General features: G+C 40.5%; 1 protein-coding gene across 4 annotated transcripts in view; it reads right to left on the bottom strand.

Annotated features, from left to right (window-relative positions):
* Positions 1-16,104, bottom strand: part of FERRY3 (FERRY endosomal RAB5 effector complex subunit 3) — a 46,145-nt gene that overhangs the window by 26,986 nt on the left and 3,055 nt on the right. For 3 of the 4 annotated variants that reach the window (XM_062194764.1, XM_062194765.1, XM_062194766.1), the window contains exons 2-6: positions 15,165-15,359; positions 12,046-12,191; positions 7,027-7,208; positions 2,458-2,557; positions 2,241-2,362 (exon numbers count right to left, since the gene is read on the bottom strand). In XM_062194764.1, coding sequence (XP_062050748.1) covers positions 2,241-2,362; positions 2,458-2,557; positions 7,027-7,208; positions 12,046-12,191; positions 15,165-15,359 — 745 coding nt within the window. Of the gene's footprint in view, positions 1-2,240; positions 2,363-2,457; positions 2,558-7,026; positions 7,209-12,045; positions 12,192-15,164; positions 15,360-16,104 lie in introns of those variants that run through there. The other variant, XM_062194767.1, reaches the window with a different exon arrangement.

The following is a 16,104-nucleotide window of genomic DNA, read 5'->3' as shown; positions in this document are numbered from 1 at the left end:
ATATCTGACTTTAAAAAAGACAAAGCAAAAAGCAAACCAATAAAAACAAAATGTCTGTTATCAGTCTCATATGGGGGTCTTGTATACAGCTGTGAACATAGGTTTCCACTGCTCATGGAAAAAACACAGCAAAATGGAAAGCAAACAAAGTCACTGTAAAACATTCTTTCATGATAATATTTGGTTTTTAAAAGAAGTAGCCAAAGGCAAATATCCATCCAATGGAATTGATTATATGGAATCACTTTCTGAAACTATAGTAGCAAAGTGACAGATACCTTTTGTGAAAGGGGCTTTCTCAGCTTCCTTAAGTCAGTGACTTTCTATCTTTTTTGACTGCTATATACAGCACATTCTTTACATTTTGGGTCAATACACACATTCATTTATAGAAAGCTTCATTCATGATGCAATCTAGCATTGTTTTATCCTATCCTATCCTATCCTAACCTATCCTATCCTATCCTATCTTATCCTATCATTTTATTGTTCTTTCTAAAGGTTGGTTGTAGAGTAAAGGATCTAGAATGGTCCCTAGCATGCTGCAAACAACAGTTTGTAGAAAATACTAAGGCAGGGGCTGGCACTGTGTCGCAGCAAGTTAAAGCCCTGGTCTAAAGCGCCGACATCCCATATGGCTGCCGGTTCTAGTCCCAGATGCCCCTCTTTCGATCCAGCTCTCTGCTATGGCCTGGGATAGCAGTAGAAGATGGCCCAAGTTCTTGGGCCCCTGCACCCATGTGGGAGACTGGGAAGAAGCTCCTGGCTCCTGGCTTCGGATTGGCACAGCTCTGGCCGTTGCTGCCATCTGGGGAGTGAACCAGTGGATGGAAGACCTCTCTCTCTGTCTCTATCTCTCTCTGTAACTCTTTTAAATAAAATAAATTAAAAAAAAAAAAACTTTAAAAACAGAAAATACTAAGACAATTGAAAGGTTACATTATTTAGATAAAAGGTGATATAGATCAAGTGAGGAGTTTAAAAACAATCCACTCACATGTCCCATAAATATTTGCTGAGCATGCATAAGTGCCAGCATCAAGAGCTAAATACTTTAGAAGGAGCTGGGGAGGCAAAGATAAAAACCCAGACATTCCAGACATGATTCTTACTTTCAAGGCAAGTCTAATGGAAAGGATCAAAATTACACAAATAAAATACTATTTTAAAAATGTTTAGAGTGGCCGGCGCTGCAGCTCAATAGGCTAATCCTCTGCCTGCGGCACTGGCATACCGGGTTCTAGTCCCAGTCAGGGCACCAGATTCTGTCCCGGTTGCCCCTCTTCCAGGCCAGCTCTCTGCTGTGGCCCAGGAGTGCAGTGGAGGATGGCCCAAGTGCTTGGGCCCTACACCCCATGGGAGACCAGGAGAAGCACCTGGCTCCTGGCTTCGGATCAGCGCAGTGCGCCAGCCACAGCACGCCAGCCGCATCGGCCATTGGAGGGTAAACCAATGGTAAAGGAAGACCTTTTTCCCTGTCTCTCTCACTGTCCACTCTGCCAGTCAAAAAAAATAAATAAATTTTAAAAATTTAAAAAAAAAGTTTAGAGCATATACTAGTACACCCTGCAAATAGGTTTACTGTACTGTACTCACTGTTATTTGTAACTGAATACACTTTATGATTTAAAAGAAGATAGAAATTCTCAATAATACATATATATATCCAGGAAGTAATATAGGCACGGTCACATTCTAAGGCAATATGCAAAATACTATGTATTCAACTCATATGGTGTCATATAGGTTATGAATTACAACAAATCCTCTATATACTATTCTCTACCTCGTACATGTTTCTCTTATTGTACATATCACTCTATACAGTATTATTTTATTTGCAGGCCATTCTCTTTCTAGAATATAAGCTCCACATGGGGAAGTATCATTTTTGTTTTTCTGCTTAGAGAATGTTTGGTGTTCCACTTATATTTATTGCACTGAACAGACACCAATTGAAAGAACTAAGAGACAATATTTAGGTGTTTAGGTATGCCTACCTAAGAGATTGATACAGCTGAAGTTCTAGGGAAGGATTTTAAAGTAACCAAACCCCTCCCATCAAAATAATCCACATAAAACCAGTAAGAGAAAAGGCATTAAAAGAAGCATATGATTATTTGGAATTTTATCTGGAAATTTAAAAATATACTCAACTAAGAAGGTTCAATTTTTCAATAACTACACTATTATTTACATGGACTTTTATATGAATAAGAGCAAAACATGACTGATTCTACCTGAGGGAGCTGTTGTTGGGGTTTTTTAGGTCTTGGTGAAGTTTTATCACCCATTCCTGATACTCTTGTTTTTGGATGGCAGTTGACTGTTTTAACTCATTTGACCATTTATTCTCTAAGTCCTAAAAGAGACAATGTCACAAATGATTAACTGTTTCACAAAAATAAATAAAAGAAAATGCAGCTGTGTATCTATAAGTCATTGCATGTCACTTACTTGCTGGGATTCAAAATGCTGAGCAGCCAGCGAATTCACATCTTGATCTGTGAGTGATTTTCCCAGTTCTTGCATCACCTTTTCCATTTCAATACCTTGTCTAAAAAATAAACAAGCAAATCAGACATATTTATCAAACTTTCCAAGTACATGACCACTTCAGAGCTGTTGAACAATCCCTACAAAGTAAAACTAAAACTTTTATTTTCTAGGCATTATAATACCTGGAAAGCACTTGGAACTCTTAGAAGTGGAGACATGGAGATAACAATGATGTCATATGACATCAACATTTGTACAGCTAAATTTTTAAAAAAAGATTTTATTTATTTGAAAGGCAGAGTTACAGAGAGGGAGGGAGAATGAAGGAGAGAGAGCAAGAAACCTTCTGTCTTCTGGCTCACCTCCCCAATGGCTGCAATGACTAGGGCTGGTCTCCCATGTGGGTGGCAGAGGCCCAAGGATTTGGGACCATCTTCTGCTGCTTTCCCACGTGCATTAGCAGGTAGCTGGATCAGAAGTGGAGCAGCCAAGACTTCAATCTGTACTCATTTGAGATGCTGGCATTATCAGTGGCAGCTTACCCTGCTGCAACATGCTGGCCCCCATATAGCTACATTTTAATCAAAATTTAATGTATAAATGAAAACAGTCATAATCTAAGTGACCTTCCAAATATTATAGCTAATATTCAAAAGTCCAGACCTATTTTTATCTGCAAATTTCCTCAAAGATACTCTGCAACTATAGCTTAAATAGATTTTCAACTTATTTGTATATGAAGTGACTTAAACTTCTGAATGTTAGTTTATGTTATATCCAGAAAATGTCAGTTTGGTTCTGTAAGTCAAATTGTTACAAATCCCTACAAAATAATTTTTGATGATGGAAAAGAAAGGAATCAAGTGCTAGGGGCTGGTGTTGTATGTAGTACAGTGGGTTAAGTTTAAAGTCAAAAAATGACCTTTACAGAGGAATGTATAGTCTGACATATGCTATTGTCCTACATTCTTCATTTATCTAAAAAAATAATATGTAGGCCGGCGCCGTGGCTTAACAGGCTAATCCTCCACCTTTCGGCGTCGGCACACCGGGTTCTAGTCCTGGTTGAGGTGCCGGATTCTATCCCAGTTGCCCCTCTTCCAGGCCAGCTCTCTGCTATGGCCCAGGAAGGCAGTGGAGGATGGCCCAGGTCCTTGAGCCCTGCACCCACATGGGAGACCAGGAGAAGCACCTGGCTCCTGGCTTCGGATCAGCGAGATGCGCCGGCCGCAGTGGCCATTGGAGGGTGAACCAATGGCAAAAAGGAAGACCTTTCTCTCTGTCTCTCACTATCCACTCTGCCTGTCAAAAAAAAAATAATAATAATAATAATATGCAGAAATTTAAGTTAGTTTTCCCTACAGGAAGAGCTAATTAATGATGTGAAAAGTACAGATAATGATTATTTAGGGAGGAACAGGTGTAGTGACTAGGAAGGCTTGAGGGAGGCTTCTGCAATATTCTGGAAATATTCTATGTCTTGACCTAGGTGACAGTTACATGTATGTTCTTACTTTGTGAAAACTGATCTGGACACCACAGTTTGTTGCCTTTTCTGTATGAATAAGTTCATTTAAAAATTAAAAATTATGTTCTAATATAAATGTATGCAAAAAGTTTGTTCTAAAATATATTTCAAACAAACTGGGGAAGAACAAAATGCAGACAAAGGCTAAAAGAATTTTACTATCATTCTAGTTAATTTAATTGTTCTTAAAAGTGAATTTATATTTGCAGCAAAGATGTTCATATATACAAAAAATGAAATGCATTCATACAAGTTATATACACATTTCTAAATACACCTTCTGGGCTTAAATATTCAGTACCACTTAATTCACTTAGTTCTAATATGGATGATTCTACTAACTCTTTAATAACTACCACAGCTCAGATGATTACTGTTGCAAGTGAAATTTTGACTTACAAATTGAAATAACTGCTAAGCACTTATAAATAAAAACAGACATAAATATATATTAATATTGTACATTACACATGTTCCCTCTAGTGGATAAAAAGTATCATTGCCATTTTTAAATTTAAAGAAAATTTTAGAATCTGGTTTTCTGAAAAAAGCAAATTTCATGCGCGAAAGGAAAAAAAGACAAATTAAGAATACAACAAATAAAATTTCATGAACATTTACTTCAAATTAACATGTCCAAAATGCATGTAGCTAAAAGATACAGTTAAAGATATAAATATTTCTTCTGATTAAGGTCAAAGCAAATTTTATTGTATTTCAGATGAAATACTGGGTAAAGATCAGCTCAGTATATCAGACTTGGCAACTGGTTTACCTTGAAAACACTTAGAGAAAAAAGACCATTATACTATGCTGATGCTATGACAAGAAACTGTCTTTTAAAGATGTAAAATGGCATTCAGATGGAAGGAGAAATAAGAAAATGTGTCACTTGTGGTCATGAATTACATAAACAAATTAACCACTAAAATTCTGAGTCAGCATTCATGGACACCTGTGACTTTCACTACCTTGAGGAATGATAACCTTTGCAGTAAATAGTTCCTGCCTGAGGAATACAGCTTATTTTTCCTTGTCAAGCTAATAAGTCAGACATACGAAAAATAAATTATAAAAATCTTTTAAAAATAGATGCATTTGTAAATTATTTATATGTCTGGATATGGGGGGAAAAGGCAAATCTCCACCAAGAAATTTGGCTGAAGGACACTTACAACAATAAACCAAAACAAATCCCTACAAAACAATTTTTGATAATAGAAAGAGAAAGAATTAAGTGCTAGGGGCTGCTGCTGTGGTACAGTGGGTCAAATGATGGCTTGTGACGCCAATCCCCAGATGCTCTACTTCCAATCCAGCTCCCTACTAATGTACCTGGGGAAGCAATAGAAGACAGGCCCAAGTACTGGGGCCCCTGCCACCCATGTGGGAGACCTGGATGGAGTTCAAGGCTCCTGGCTTTGGCTTAGTCCAGCCCCAGTTGTTGCAGACATTTGGAGAGTGAATCAGGAGATAGAAGATCACTTTCTCTCTCTGTCTCTCCCTCTCTCTGTCATTTTACATTTCAAATAAATAAAATAAGTCTTTTTTTAAAAAAAGAATTAAGTGCTGATAAATGCAGATAATTAGTTAATTCAGTTTTCTAATAGATGAACAGTCAGAAGGAACAGGAATCTTTCTCTAATTTAGCAAAAGAACCATTATAGACTTGGAGTTTTCTAGAAGTAGGGAGTAGGCTGCAAAGTCTACTCCAACTTAGAGAAGTTCACCAGCTGATGAAAGTACTGGTAAAGGAAGTCCAGGTAGCCGAGATGGGCATTTATCAACACACTCAAGGAGGCAGAATGGAGTGCAAGGCTCAGAAAACCTGAGATCAGAGAACAGGTTCAGAATGAATTGAAGGTTAAATTATTTGAAGCCTAGTAGGAAAATAAAACAAATGAAATTTAATAGAAAGTACTTAAGTCTACAAAAGTATTTATTCACATATTTTTAAGAATCTAGTTTTTCATTTTCTTTTTTAAAAATACTTTCACAATTTTATTTGTCACATAAAAAAAAAATAGAAACAAGGGGCCAGCGCCGTGGGGCAGTAGGTTAATCCTCTGCCTGTGGTGCCAGCATTCCAGATGGGTGCCGGTTCTAGTCCTGGCTGCTCCTCTTCCAATCCAGCTATCTGTAATGGCCGGGGAAAGCAGTAGAAGATGGCCCAAGTCCTTGGGCCCCCGCACCCACATGGGAGACCGGGAAGAAGCTCCTGGTTCCTGATCGGCGCAGCCCCAGCTGTTGGCGGCCATTTGGGGAGTGAACCAACAGACGGAAGACCTTTCTGTCTGTTTCTCCCTCTCACTTTCTGTAACTCTCTCAAATAAATAAAAAAAGAATAGAAACAAAATCAAGTTTTTATTTTCCTCCTGGACACAGCTTCAACTATTTCCTTAGTGGCACTCACTTGCACTGCAGGTGTCTAGAGAGACAGAAACTACCTCAATACAGTTGGTCAACAACTCAAACCTGTAGGAGTGCCAACCTCTCACAATACCACGTTCTTTGTCAAACAGACTGTTCTAATATTTAACAATAAATGGTGGTTAATAATTTTGGAGTCAGACTTCCTGAATTTCAAATTCCAGCTTCCACTGGACTAGCTAACTTATTTAGCCAAGGTTTCCTCATCTGCAGTAGAAACAGGATTACAGGAAAGATCAAATGAGACAGGCACCTGCAGCACTCCACACAGCACCTGGAACAAAGCCAGCCTTCAACAGTGGCCATCTAGTCGCTCTATCCGAGATGAGACTAGACTACGTAACGGCGGCATAATTTACCTAGGTTAATTGCTTGAGAAGTTCTCTAATCCCATGAGGACCCTCCCAGCTGAAATGACACATTTAAAAGTGCAAGGAAGTTAGGTTCTAATACTAAAGAACTTTTTGTATCTTACCCTTTAATTTTATAATAAATTAAAACAAGTTATTCTGTAACCCATCACCTTTGACAACATAACACTGAGTTATAATGCAAGAAATTCGAAATACCTTTCTCTTAATTTTTTTAGTTCCACATCTCTTTCACCAATTAGTTCTGAGATGCTAACAAAATAATTGTGTTCCAGATTTAGAAGTGTTTCAGAGGCAGGAGAATGAATGAGGTCATGGTACACGTCTGCAAAGTCTTCATCCCAGCTGGGCTCTTCTGGCCTCGCATGCTCTAAAGTGGTCTGCAGAATGATACAAGCATTTTAAATCATGACACGGTATTTTTATTTAACATACTAGCAGAAAATATGTATGTTGTAATTCCATTTTTGTATGTCAAACAAGGACAGAAAGACTATTTATACATATGTATATTTGATATATGGGATGGTCTGTGTACAGAAAAAAATTGGGCAGAATATAAAGTAAGTTAATATAAGTTACCCAGGGGCAGGGATGAGGCAGAAGTTTTAATGTGGAGGAAGAATAGAACTGCTCACAATTAAAAAAATAAGTATGCTATTATGCTATTTTTATTTATTTATTTATTTATTTTTTATGACAGGCAGAGTGAGACAGTGAGAGAGAGAGACAGAGAGAAAGGTCTGCCTTCCATTGGTTCATGCCCCTAATGGCCGCCATGGCTGGTGCACTGCGCCAATCCGAAGCCAGGAGCCAGGTGCTTCCTCCTGGTCTCCCATGTGGGTGCAGGGCCCGAGCACTTGGGCCATCTTCCACTGCCCTCCCGGGCCACAGCAGAGAGCTGGACTGGAAGAGGAGCAACCGGGACAGAATCAGGTGCCCCGACCGGGACTAGAACCCAGTGTGCCGGTGCCGCAGGCGGAGTATTAGCCAAGTGAGCCACGGCACCGGCCTATTATGCTATTTCTATGAAGTAACACACGCACACACACACAGACATACAAAGGGATGATCAACAAAATGCTAATGGTGCCTATTTAGGGACAGTGGACAATGGGAATTCTGATTATCTTTATTTTCTTTATATTCTAACATATAACACAATAAATTTCACATACAAATCATATAATCAGAAAAACTTTTCCTTATAAAAAATTAACTGCTGAAAAGTGTTTACAGGTTATATGATGGAATTCTTTTAAAGGTTTATTTATTTATTTGAAAGAGCCACAGAGGGGCCGGCACTGTGGTGCAATAGGATGAAGCCTTGGCCTGAGGCGCCGGCATCCCTGATGGGCACTGGTTCTAGTCCTAGCTGCTCCTCTACCAATCCACCTCTCTGCTGTGGCCTGGGAAAGCAGTGGAAGATGGCCCAGATCCTTGGGCCCCTGCACCCACGTGGGAGACCCGGAAGAAGCTCCTGGCTTCTGGCTCCTGGCTCCTGGCTTCGGATGGGCAGAGCTCCAGCCATTGTGGCCATCTAGGGGGTGAACCAGCGGATGGAAGACCTCTCTGTCTCTACTTCTCTCTGTAAGCCTGTCTTTCAAATAAATAAAATAAATCTTTAATTAAAAAAGAAAGAAAAAAAGAGCCATAGAAAGAGGGAGAGGTAGAGACAAAGAGAACTTCCATCTACTGTTTTACTCCCCCAGTAGCCAAAACAGCCAGGGCTGTCCAGGAAAAGGCCAGGAGCCAGGAACTCCATCCTGGTTTCCCATATGGATGGCAGGGGCCCAGGAACTTGGGCCACATTTGGTTGCCTTCCCACACACATTTGTAGGAAGCTGGATTGGAAATGGAGTAGCCAGGACTCAAACCAGCACTCCAGTATGAGATGCTGGTGTTGTAAGCAGTGGCTTAATCCACTGTGCCACAATACTGGCTTTAGTACATGAAGGAATTTCAAAACATTTGTGGGAAAATGAAATTAAAGTATGTTTATTTGGGTGTGAAAAATTTTGAAACCACACAGTGCTTTTTCATCAGATGTATACCCCACAAACTTTTTGAAGACCCCTTGTATACCTAGAAATGAAGTTACCTGGGGATGGCATCATGGTGTAGTAGGTAAAGCTGCTGCCTGCAGTGCCAGCATCCCATATGGGTGCCAGTTTGAGTCCTGGCTGCTCCACTTACAATCCAGCTCCCTGCTAATGTGCCTGGGAAAGCAGTGGAGGATGGCCCAAGTACCTGGGCCCTTGTACCCACGTAGGAGATCCAGAAGAAGCTACGGGCTCCTGGCTTCGGATTGGCTCAGCTCTGGACATTGCAGCCATTTGGCGAGTGAACCAGCAGATGGAAGATCTTTCTTTCTCTCTCCCTCTGCCTCTCTGTAACTCTGCCTTTCAAATAAATAAATAAATCTTAAAAAAACAAAACTGAGGTTATCTTGGCATCTTGGAGAGTGAACCAGGGGATGAGAGTACTCTCTCTGTCTCCCTGCCTCTCAAATAACTTAAAATAAAGAAACTAAACAACATAGTATTAAAAATAAAAGATTCAGCATCAAGTTTATAGCCTTCCTCTCTGCCCCACATCCTGTCAACAACCTGGGTCACTTGGATGCCCACGTGGACAACTTATCCAATGGTCTGCCTTCTTTCCTTCCTGAACTCAGGTCTTCAGTAAGTTCTCCACACTACCTCAGCCACCTACTCAGTATCCTCCCTAGGAATAGGTCAAGTCTCTGTGTAAACCTCCAGCCAAGACTTCTCAAGGACTCCTAGGCAACTGGTTCTCTAACCTCATCAGAACCTCCACAAACTCTCCCACCTTATCATTTTTTATCAGCCATCAGCTCCTGCCTAGCTCCACTTCCTTCCTTACGGGCCAGCATCCTGCCAATATCCTCATTTCCCTTGATTGATGTTTTTTTCTCTTATCCACTTACCAAAAACCCTAAACTTCATCTTTTTCCCTATGTCTACAGATAGGTTGTAGAGAACTGTAGCAGAAAAAAACTACAAAACACCACAGTTTATGGTGGCAAACTGATGTCACTCCACCATTACCCTTCAAAGACGTCTGACAACTCAGACAATTCTGACAATTCAGGAAAGCAAAGAGTGAGGTCCAAGAGCTCTATGCCTTTTATCTGCTTCCAAAAGGGAAGTGGTCATGTAGTCTGATTGGCAGGTGGGTGTACAGGTAAAGTCAGGTAGGGACATGAGATCATGAAAAGGGGGTAGGGCAAAGGCATGGTCTTCCAGTGTATGAGTCTAATTGGTTTAATCCTATCTGACTGATCTATCTGATCATGACTGTCCCTCCCTCTCTGTAACTCTGCCTGTAACTCTGTAACTCCCTGCTCAGTTCTCTCACCCAATTATATCATTACCCAACCCCACCTCATTTCGACAATCTGCCTTTCCTATTTCTCAGAGAAAGCTGAAAAAATCAGAGAGAATATTGTCCACTTCCTGCTACTAAATTAGTAAAATTTCCTGAATTTATATCCAGCCTTTCTCAATTCTCTTCTGCTATAATGGAAGAAGCTAAGCTAAGATTAATTCTTGGGTCTGGTGAAGTGGTGTAGTAGGTTAAGCAACTGCCTGTAGTGCTGGCATACTATATAGGTGCTAGTTCAAGTCCCGGCTGCTCCACTTCCAATCTAGCTCTCTGCTATGGCCTGGGAAAGCAGTAGAAGACGGCTCAAGTCCTTGGGCCCCTGTACCCACATGGGAGATCCGGAAGAAGCTCCTAGCTCCTGGTTCCTGGCTTCAGATAGGCACAGCTCCAGCTGCTTCAGCCATTTGGGGAGTGAACCAGTGGATGGAGGACCTCTCTCCCTCCTCCCTCCTCCCTCTCTCTCTCTGCCTCTCTGAAACTCTGCTTTTCAAATAAATAAATGAATCTTAAAAAAATAAAATAAAATAAATAAAAAATGATAAATTCTCCACTTTAGTTTTAGACTCAATCCCTCATAGTCTTCAACTGTACCATATTAAAGACAAAACCAAACCTCTGATCCTTGGTGGGCATGTAGCAAGTACCCCATCTTTCTCCTTTCTACAGCCAGACTTCCTGAGTTATCTATACTCATTCTTCCTATTTCCACATGCCCACACATTCTTAGGATCATTGAAATCTAGTTTCTGCACCCACCATTCCATGGAAATTGATCCTAATCCACCACAGACAGTATTACTTGATAAACAAAATTGATGTTTTTGAATCTTTATTTTGCATCTTACACCTGGCGGCCTTTTGGCATTCTATCATAGTCTATTTGGTGATGTTCTTTTTAATAAATAAAATAGTGATGCATTTTACAATCATGGCATCTTAGACTCTATGAAAGAGGGCATATATTTAGATAGAAGAATAATGATATTATATAAACAATAATAACAATGAAGATAAGTGAAAAGATGAAAGTAACCAGAAGTTTAAAATACATTACTGTTGCTGGTTTAGGGCTGCTGGATAAAACATAGGACATCTGGTTAAATTAAATTTCAGATAAACATGATTTGTGGAGCATACTTATACTAAAAAATTATTCATTTCTCTGAAATTCTAATTTAACTAAGTGTTCTGGATTTTCAGTGAATAAATTTGGTGATCTGTGCTGGATACAAAGACAAAGGTAGCCTCCCACTTTATACAGGTGTTACATCAGATGCACGTTGTCTTAGCTGCTCACCCTGATCTAGGAAAGAGGCACAGAAGCTCCAACATGGATTGTCCATTACTGGAATGTGGAGAAAAAAAGAGTCCACTACCATTGAGTATTATCTTAACTATTAAAAAATCCTCAGCCAGGGGCCAGTGCTGTAGTGTAGTGGGTAAAGCCACTGCCTGCAGTGCCAGTATCCCATATGGGTGCCAGTTAGAATTCTGGCTGCTCCACTTCAGATCCAGCTCTCTGTTATGGCCTGGGAAAGCAGTGGAAGATGGCCCAAGTCCTTGGACTCCTGCACCTGCATGGGAGACCCAGAAGAAGCTCCTGGCTTCTGGCTTCGGAACGGCCCAGCCATCTGAGAAGTGGACCAACGGATAGAAGACCTCTCTCTCTCTCTGCCTCTGCCTCTCTGTAACTCTGCCTTTAAAATAAATAAATAACTCTTTAAGAAAAGAAAAAACAAAACAAAACAAAAAAACCCTCATCCAAGCCCAGAATACCCTTGAAATGTCCAGTCTGACCCATGTCCTCACCTCAGCGTAAGCTTTGGCCCACATACTTGCCAGCTGGTGCAAGTCCACTTCCCCTGACTTCACAGCTTCCAGGGAGGCTTCAGCCTCTTTGTCATAATCTCTCAGGGATTCTTCCTCTATAAACTGGCTCAGAGCTTCTTTTAGGTCTGTCACAGGGTCAACAAAGCCATTGTTACAGAAATCCAGAAATAAGTAGAGGACATTTTACCTAGCTAAGCAATCCAATAAGAAATTTCGTTTTGTTACGATTATACTCATAGCAGAATCTCTAGATAATATAAAATCCGCTTACGGGATCATTTAATTTCACAACTATTTTTCCTTACTCTTGTAAGTTATCACATGGAGAAAGGTCAAAATTTTTTACTCTTATGTATAACCTGATTCTAATTAAGCAATGTTTTTTCTTTGATATATATTTTATTTAAGTTATACAAGTTTCATATATTTCCTTTATACTGTTACAGGAACATAGTGGTACTCCCCCTCCCTCCCTCCCACTCACGCTCCAAACCTTTCTTCTCCTTCCTCTCATATTCCACTCTCAATTTTTGCAATGATCTTCTTTTTGTACACTTAATGCTCATATAGTTAACACTACCCTAAGTAAAAGAGTTCAACAAATAGTACAAAGAGAAAACAAAACAACAAAATACAGTCCCTCAATGAAAGAGACAAGGGCTATAAACCATCATTGATTATCAAAATGTCTATTTCACTTCAATACATTTCAGGTACTCTATTCATCGCCTCTGATCAGGGAAAACACACGATATCTGTCTTTTGGGGACTGGCTTATTTCACTAAGCATTATGGTTTCCAGTTGTGACCATCTTGTTGCAAAAGACAGGATTTCATTCTTTATTTTACAGCTGAGTAGTACTCCATGGTGAGTATCTACCATAATTTCTTTATCCAGTCATCAGTTGATGGCTAATTAAGTAATGTTAATATCTAAGTCTGATACTACAGTTTAAAACTCAGCAGGTACAAGCACATAAAGGAAAACCTACAGATTTTGAGGGTCTGAAAGTTACTGTATTAAAGTGAAAGAGTTTCCTGTATAACTCTAAAGGGTGTGTTGCCACATCTTTTGATTTTGAGAAACTGACCAGCATATTAAAATGTATTTAATTCAAATGATCTATGACTTCAATTTTTTTTTTTTTTTTTGACAGGCAGAGTGGCAGTGAGAGAGAGGCAGAGAGAAAGGTCTTCCTTTACCATTGGTTCACCCTCTAATGGCCGGCACGCTGTGGTTGGTGCACTGCGCTGATCCGAAGGCAGGAGCCAGGTGCTTCTCCTGGTCTCCCATGCGGGTGCAGGGCCCAAGGACTTGGGCCATCCTCCACTGCCTTCCTGGGCCACAGCAGAGAGCTGGACTGGAAGAGGGGCAACCGGGACAGAATCCGGCGCTCCGACTAGGACTAGAACCCGGCGAGGATTAGCCTATTGAGCCGCGGTGCCAGCCCTATGACTTCAATCTTAGAGACACTTCTTTGAGATCATATATAATGGAACGAGCACTGAAACAGAAGTCATAATTCCTGGGTTCTGGCTTTGGCTCTGTCACTACCTCCGTTGACTTTGGATAAGTAAGTAGTTCACAACTTTCCATGTACAGCAATTAGATCTCCTAGAGGGATTTAACACTCGGTGTTTTTTAAAACAGAGTGCATGGGGCTGGCACTGTGGTATAGCAGGTAAAGCCACCATCTGCAGTGCCAGCATCCCATATGGGCAGCAGTTTGAGTCCCAGCTGCTCCTCTTCTGATGTAGCTCTTTTCTATGGCCTGGGAAAGCAGTAGAAGCTGGCCCAAGTCCTTGGGCCCCTGTGCTGGTGTGGGAGACCTGGAAGAAGCACCGGGCTCCTGGCTTCAGATCAGCCCAGCTCCAGCCATGTGGCCATCTGGGGAGTGAACCAGAGGATGGAAGACTTTCTCTCTCTGCCTCTCCTTCTCTCTCTGTGTAACTCTTTCAAATAAATAAATAAATCTTAAAAACAAAACAAAACAAAACACCAGAATGCAGTGCCACCCCCAGATTGAGCTAGAATGAGAAGGGATTCAGAACTGGCAGTTCTTCCTTTTTGTTTTTGTTTCTTCTTAAAGATTATTTATTTATTTGAAAGGCACAGTTACAGAGACAGAGAGGGAGAGATAGATCTTCCGCCCACTGGTTCACCTCCCAGATGACTACAACTGCCAATGCTGGGCCACACGGAAGCAAGGAGACAGTTTAATCTGGATCTCCCAAAGGGGTGGCAGGGTCCCAAACACTTGAGCCATCTTCCTTTGCTTTCCCCAGGCCATTAGCATGGAGCTGGATTGGAAGTGGAGCAACCAGGACAGGAACTGGCGTCCATACAGGATGCTGGCATTGCAGGCGACTGCTTTACCCACTCACCACAACACTGGCCCCAGAACTGGCATTTCTGACAGGTTCTCAGATGCTACTGTTTCTGCTGACTAGGGGACCACATTTGGAGAACTCCTGCCTCAGGGGAACAATTTAACCTCTTCATGATCTAGCTCCCTTCTTTGTACGGTGTGATAATCCTAGAAAGTTTCTAGGTTCCCTTCTAACTTTCTATAATCCAACATATTCTCAATTTAAAATTTTTCCTAGTCTGTGAGATAGAACATAGACCTTTCAAAATGGTTTACCACAGATTGCTTTACAGAAATAATTTAGGAAAGCAAAGACATATACTCTTCTTCCATGTCATCTCAGAAACTGATGACCAGACCATTGAAAAGTCAACCAATTTAACAATAAAATTCTATTACAATTATAATTAGTCAGAACTGAAATGTCTCAAGAATCCACCCAACTAAATTCAGAGGTTAAGAGTTTTAATCTAGACTTTGTAGCTCATTTTTCATTATGTAATTTTTATCCTCAGTTGCTTTATAAAGACCTACAAGGGTTAGAGGGAAAATACTCCATAAAACAAGGGTCTGGGGAACTTTTCTTGTTCATAGAAGCAGTTGAACAATTCATATTTCATGGCTCTTTCTAATGCTTCTTAGGAGTACGCTTTCTAACAGGAAATGTCTAATGATAGACACTATAGGAAAATAATAACATGGTATTAATTAAAGAAACCCAGTCCTCACCATTTTCTACAAAGCACGGCAAATTGTGCAACGGCATCAGACGCCCATGCAGATGACTGACGTTCTCTTGAACTGGAAATTGGAGGGGCACCTTCAGTTCCAAGCATTCTCGTCCTACTTTGAATTTATACACGAATTCCCTTTCTTTGTGGCACACTCTTTCTCTGTTTTTCTTCATAGTCTTTGCCAGGACTTCTATAAATTAACAAAAACAGCAATGGGTTATAAATACATAAGAGAACCACGATGTTTCATTATTGCTACATCAATTCTAAGACAACGTTTTACCACTGATAGATTTTATATGTGGGGCTCTGGCCCAATTATCCTAGTTTTTTCCAAGTGCTTATGTCTGCATTTTCATCTTTGTGATAAAAACAAAGTTCTTCCTCTTCTTCTTTTTAATAAAAACACTGTTTCTTTCAAACTTCATTTAAGAAAAAAACATGCCCATAATTTACTTTGTATTCTTGGGCAGAGTGCTCAATACCATGGAAGGAACATGGAGAGGAAAGCAAAGAGGATTGTTAGGAAGAGGTGCAGGGGTGAGGCAGACACCGAGCTTATGAAACTATGGTGAAAACAAAACCCAAGAAATGAATCCCTGATCTTGAGGGTCTTAGAGGTGTGGTCTTGAGATCTGATTGGTGAAGGGCAGGTAAGGAAGTGCTAGAAAGACTTCCACATAGGAGTGTAATGAGTAGGAGACAGTCAGAAAAACAAAGTACAGGATGCCTTCCACAAGGCAAACTGGACACTGTTCAGAAAGACAACCTAGGTAAAGGGAGTAAGATCCAACACCAATTACAGATGTAGTCATCAGCCTCCGAACGGGACTCCCTGTGGCTAGGCATTCCTCTGTCAAATCAGCTCTCAACTATTTTCTACAGTGAACTCACAGTCATCTTTCTAAAAAAAAAAAAAACTAAATACAGTCATC

The sequence above is a fragment of the Lepus europaeus genome, chromosome 6, assembly GCF_033115175.1.
Source record: "Lepus europaeus isolate LE1 chromosome 6, mLepTim1.pri, whole genome shotgun sequence".
In the NCBI taxonomy this organism is placed as follows: domain Eukaryota; kingdom Metazoa; phylum Chordata; class Mammalia; order Lagomorpha; family Leporidae; genus Lepus; species Lepus europaeus.
This window is presented reverse-complemented; position numbering and strand designations above follow the sequence as displayed.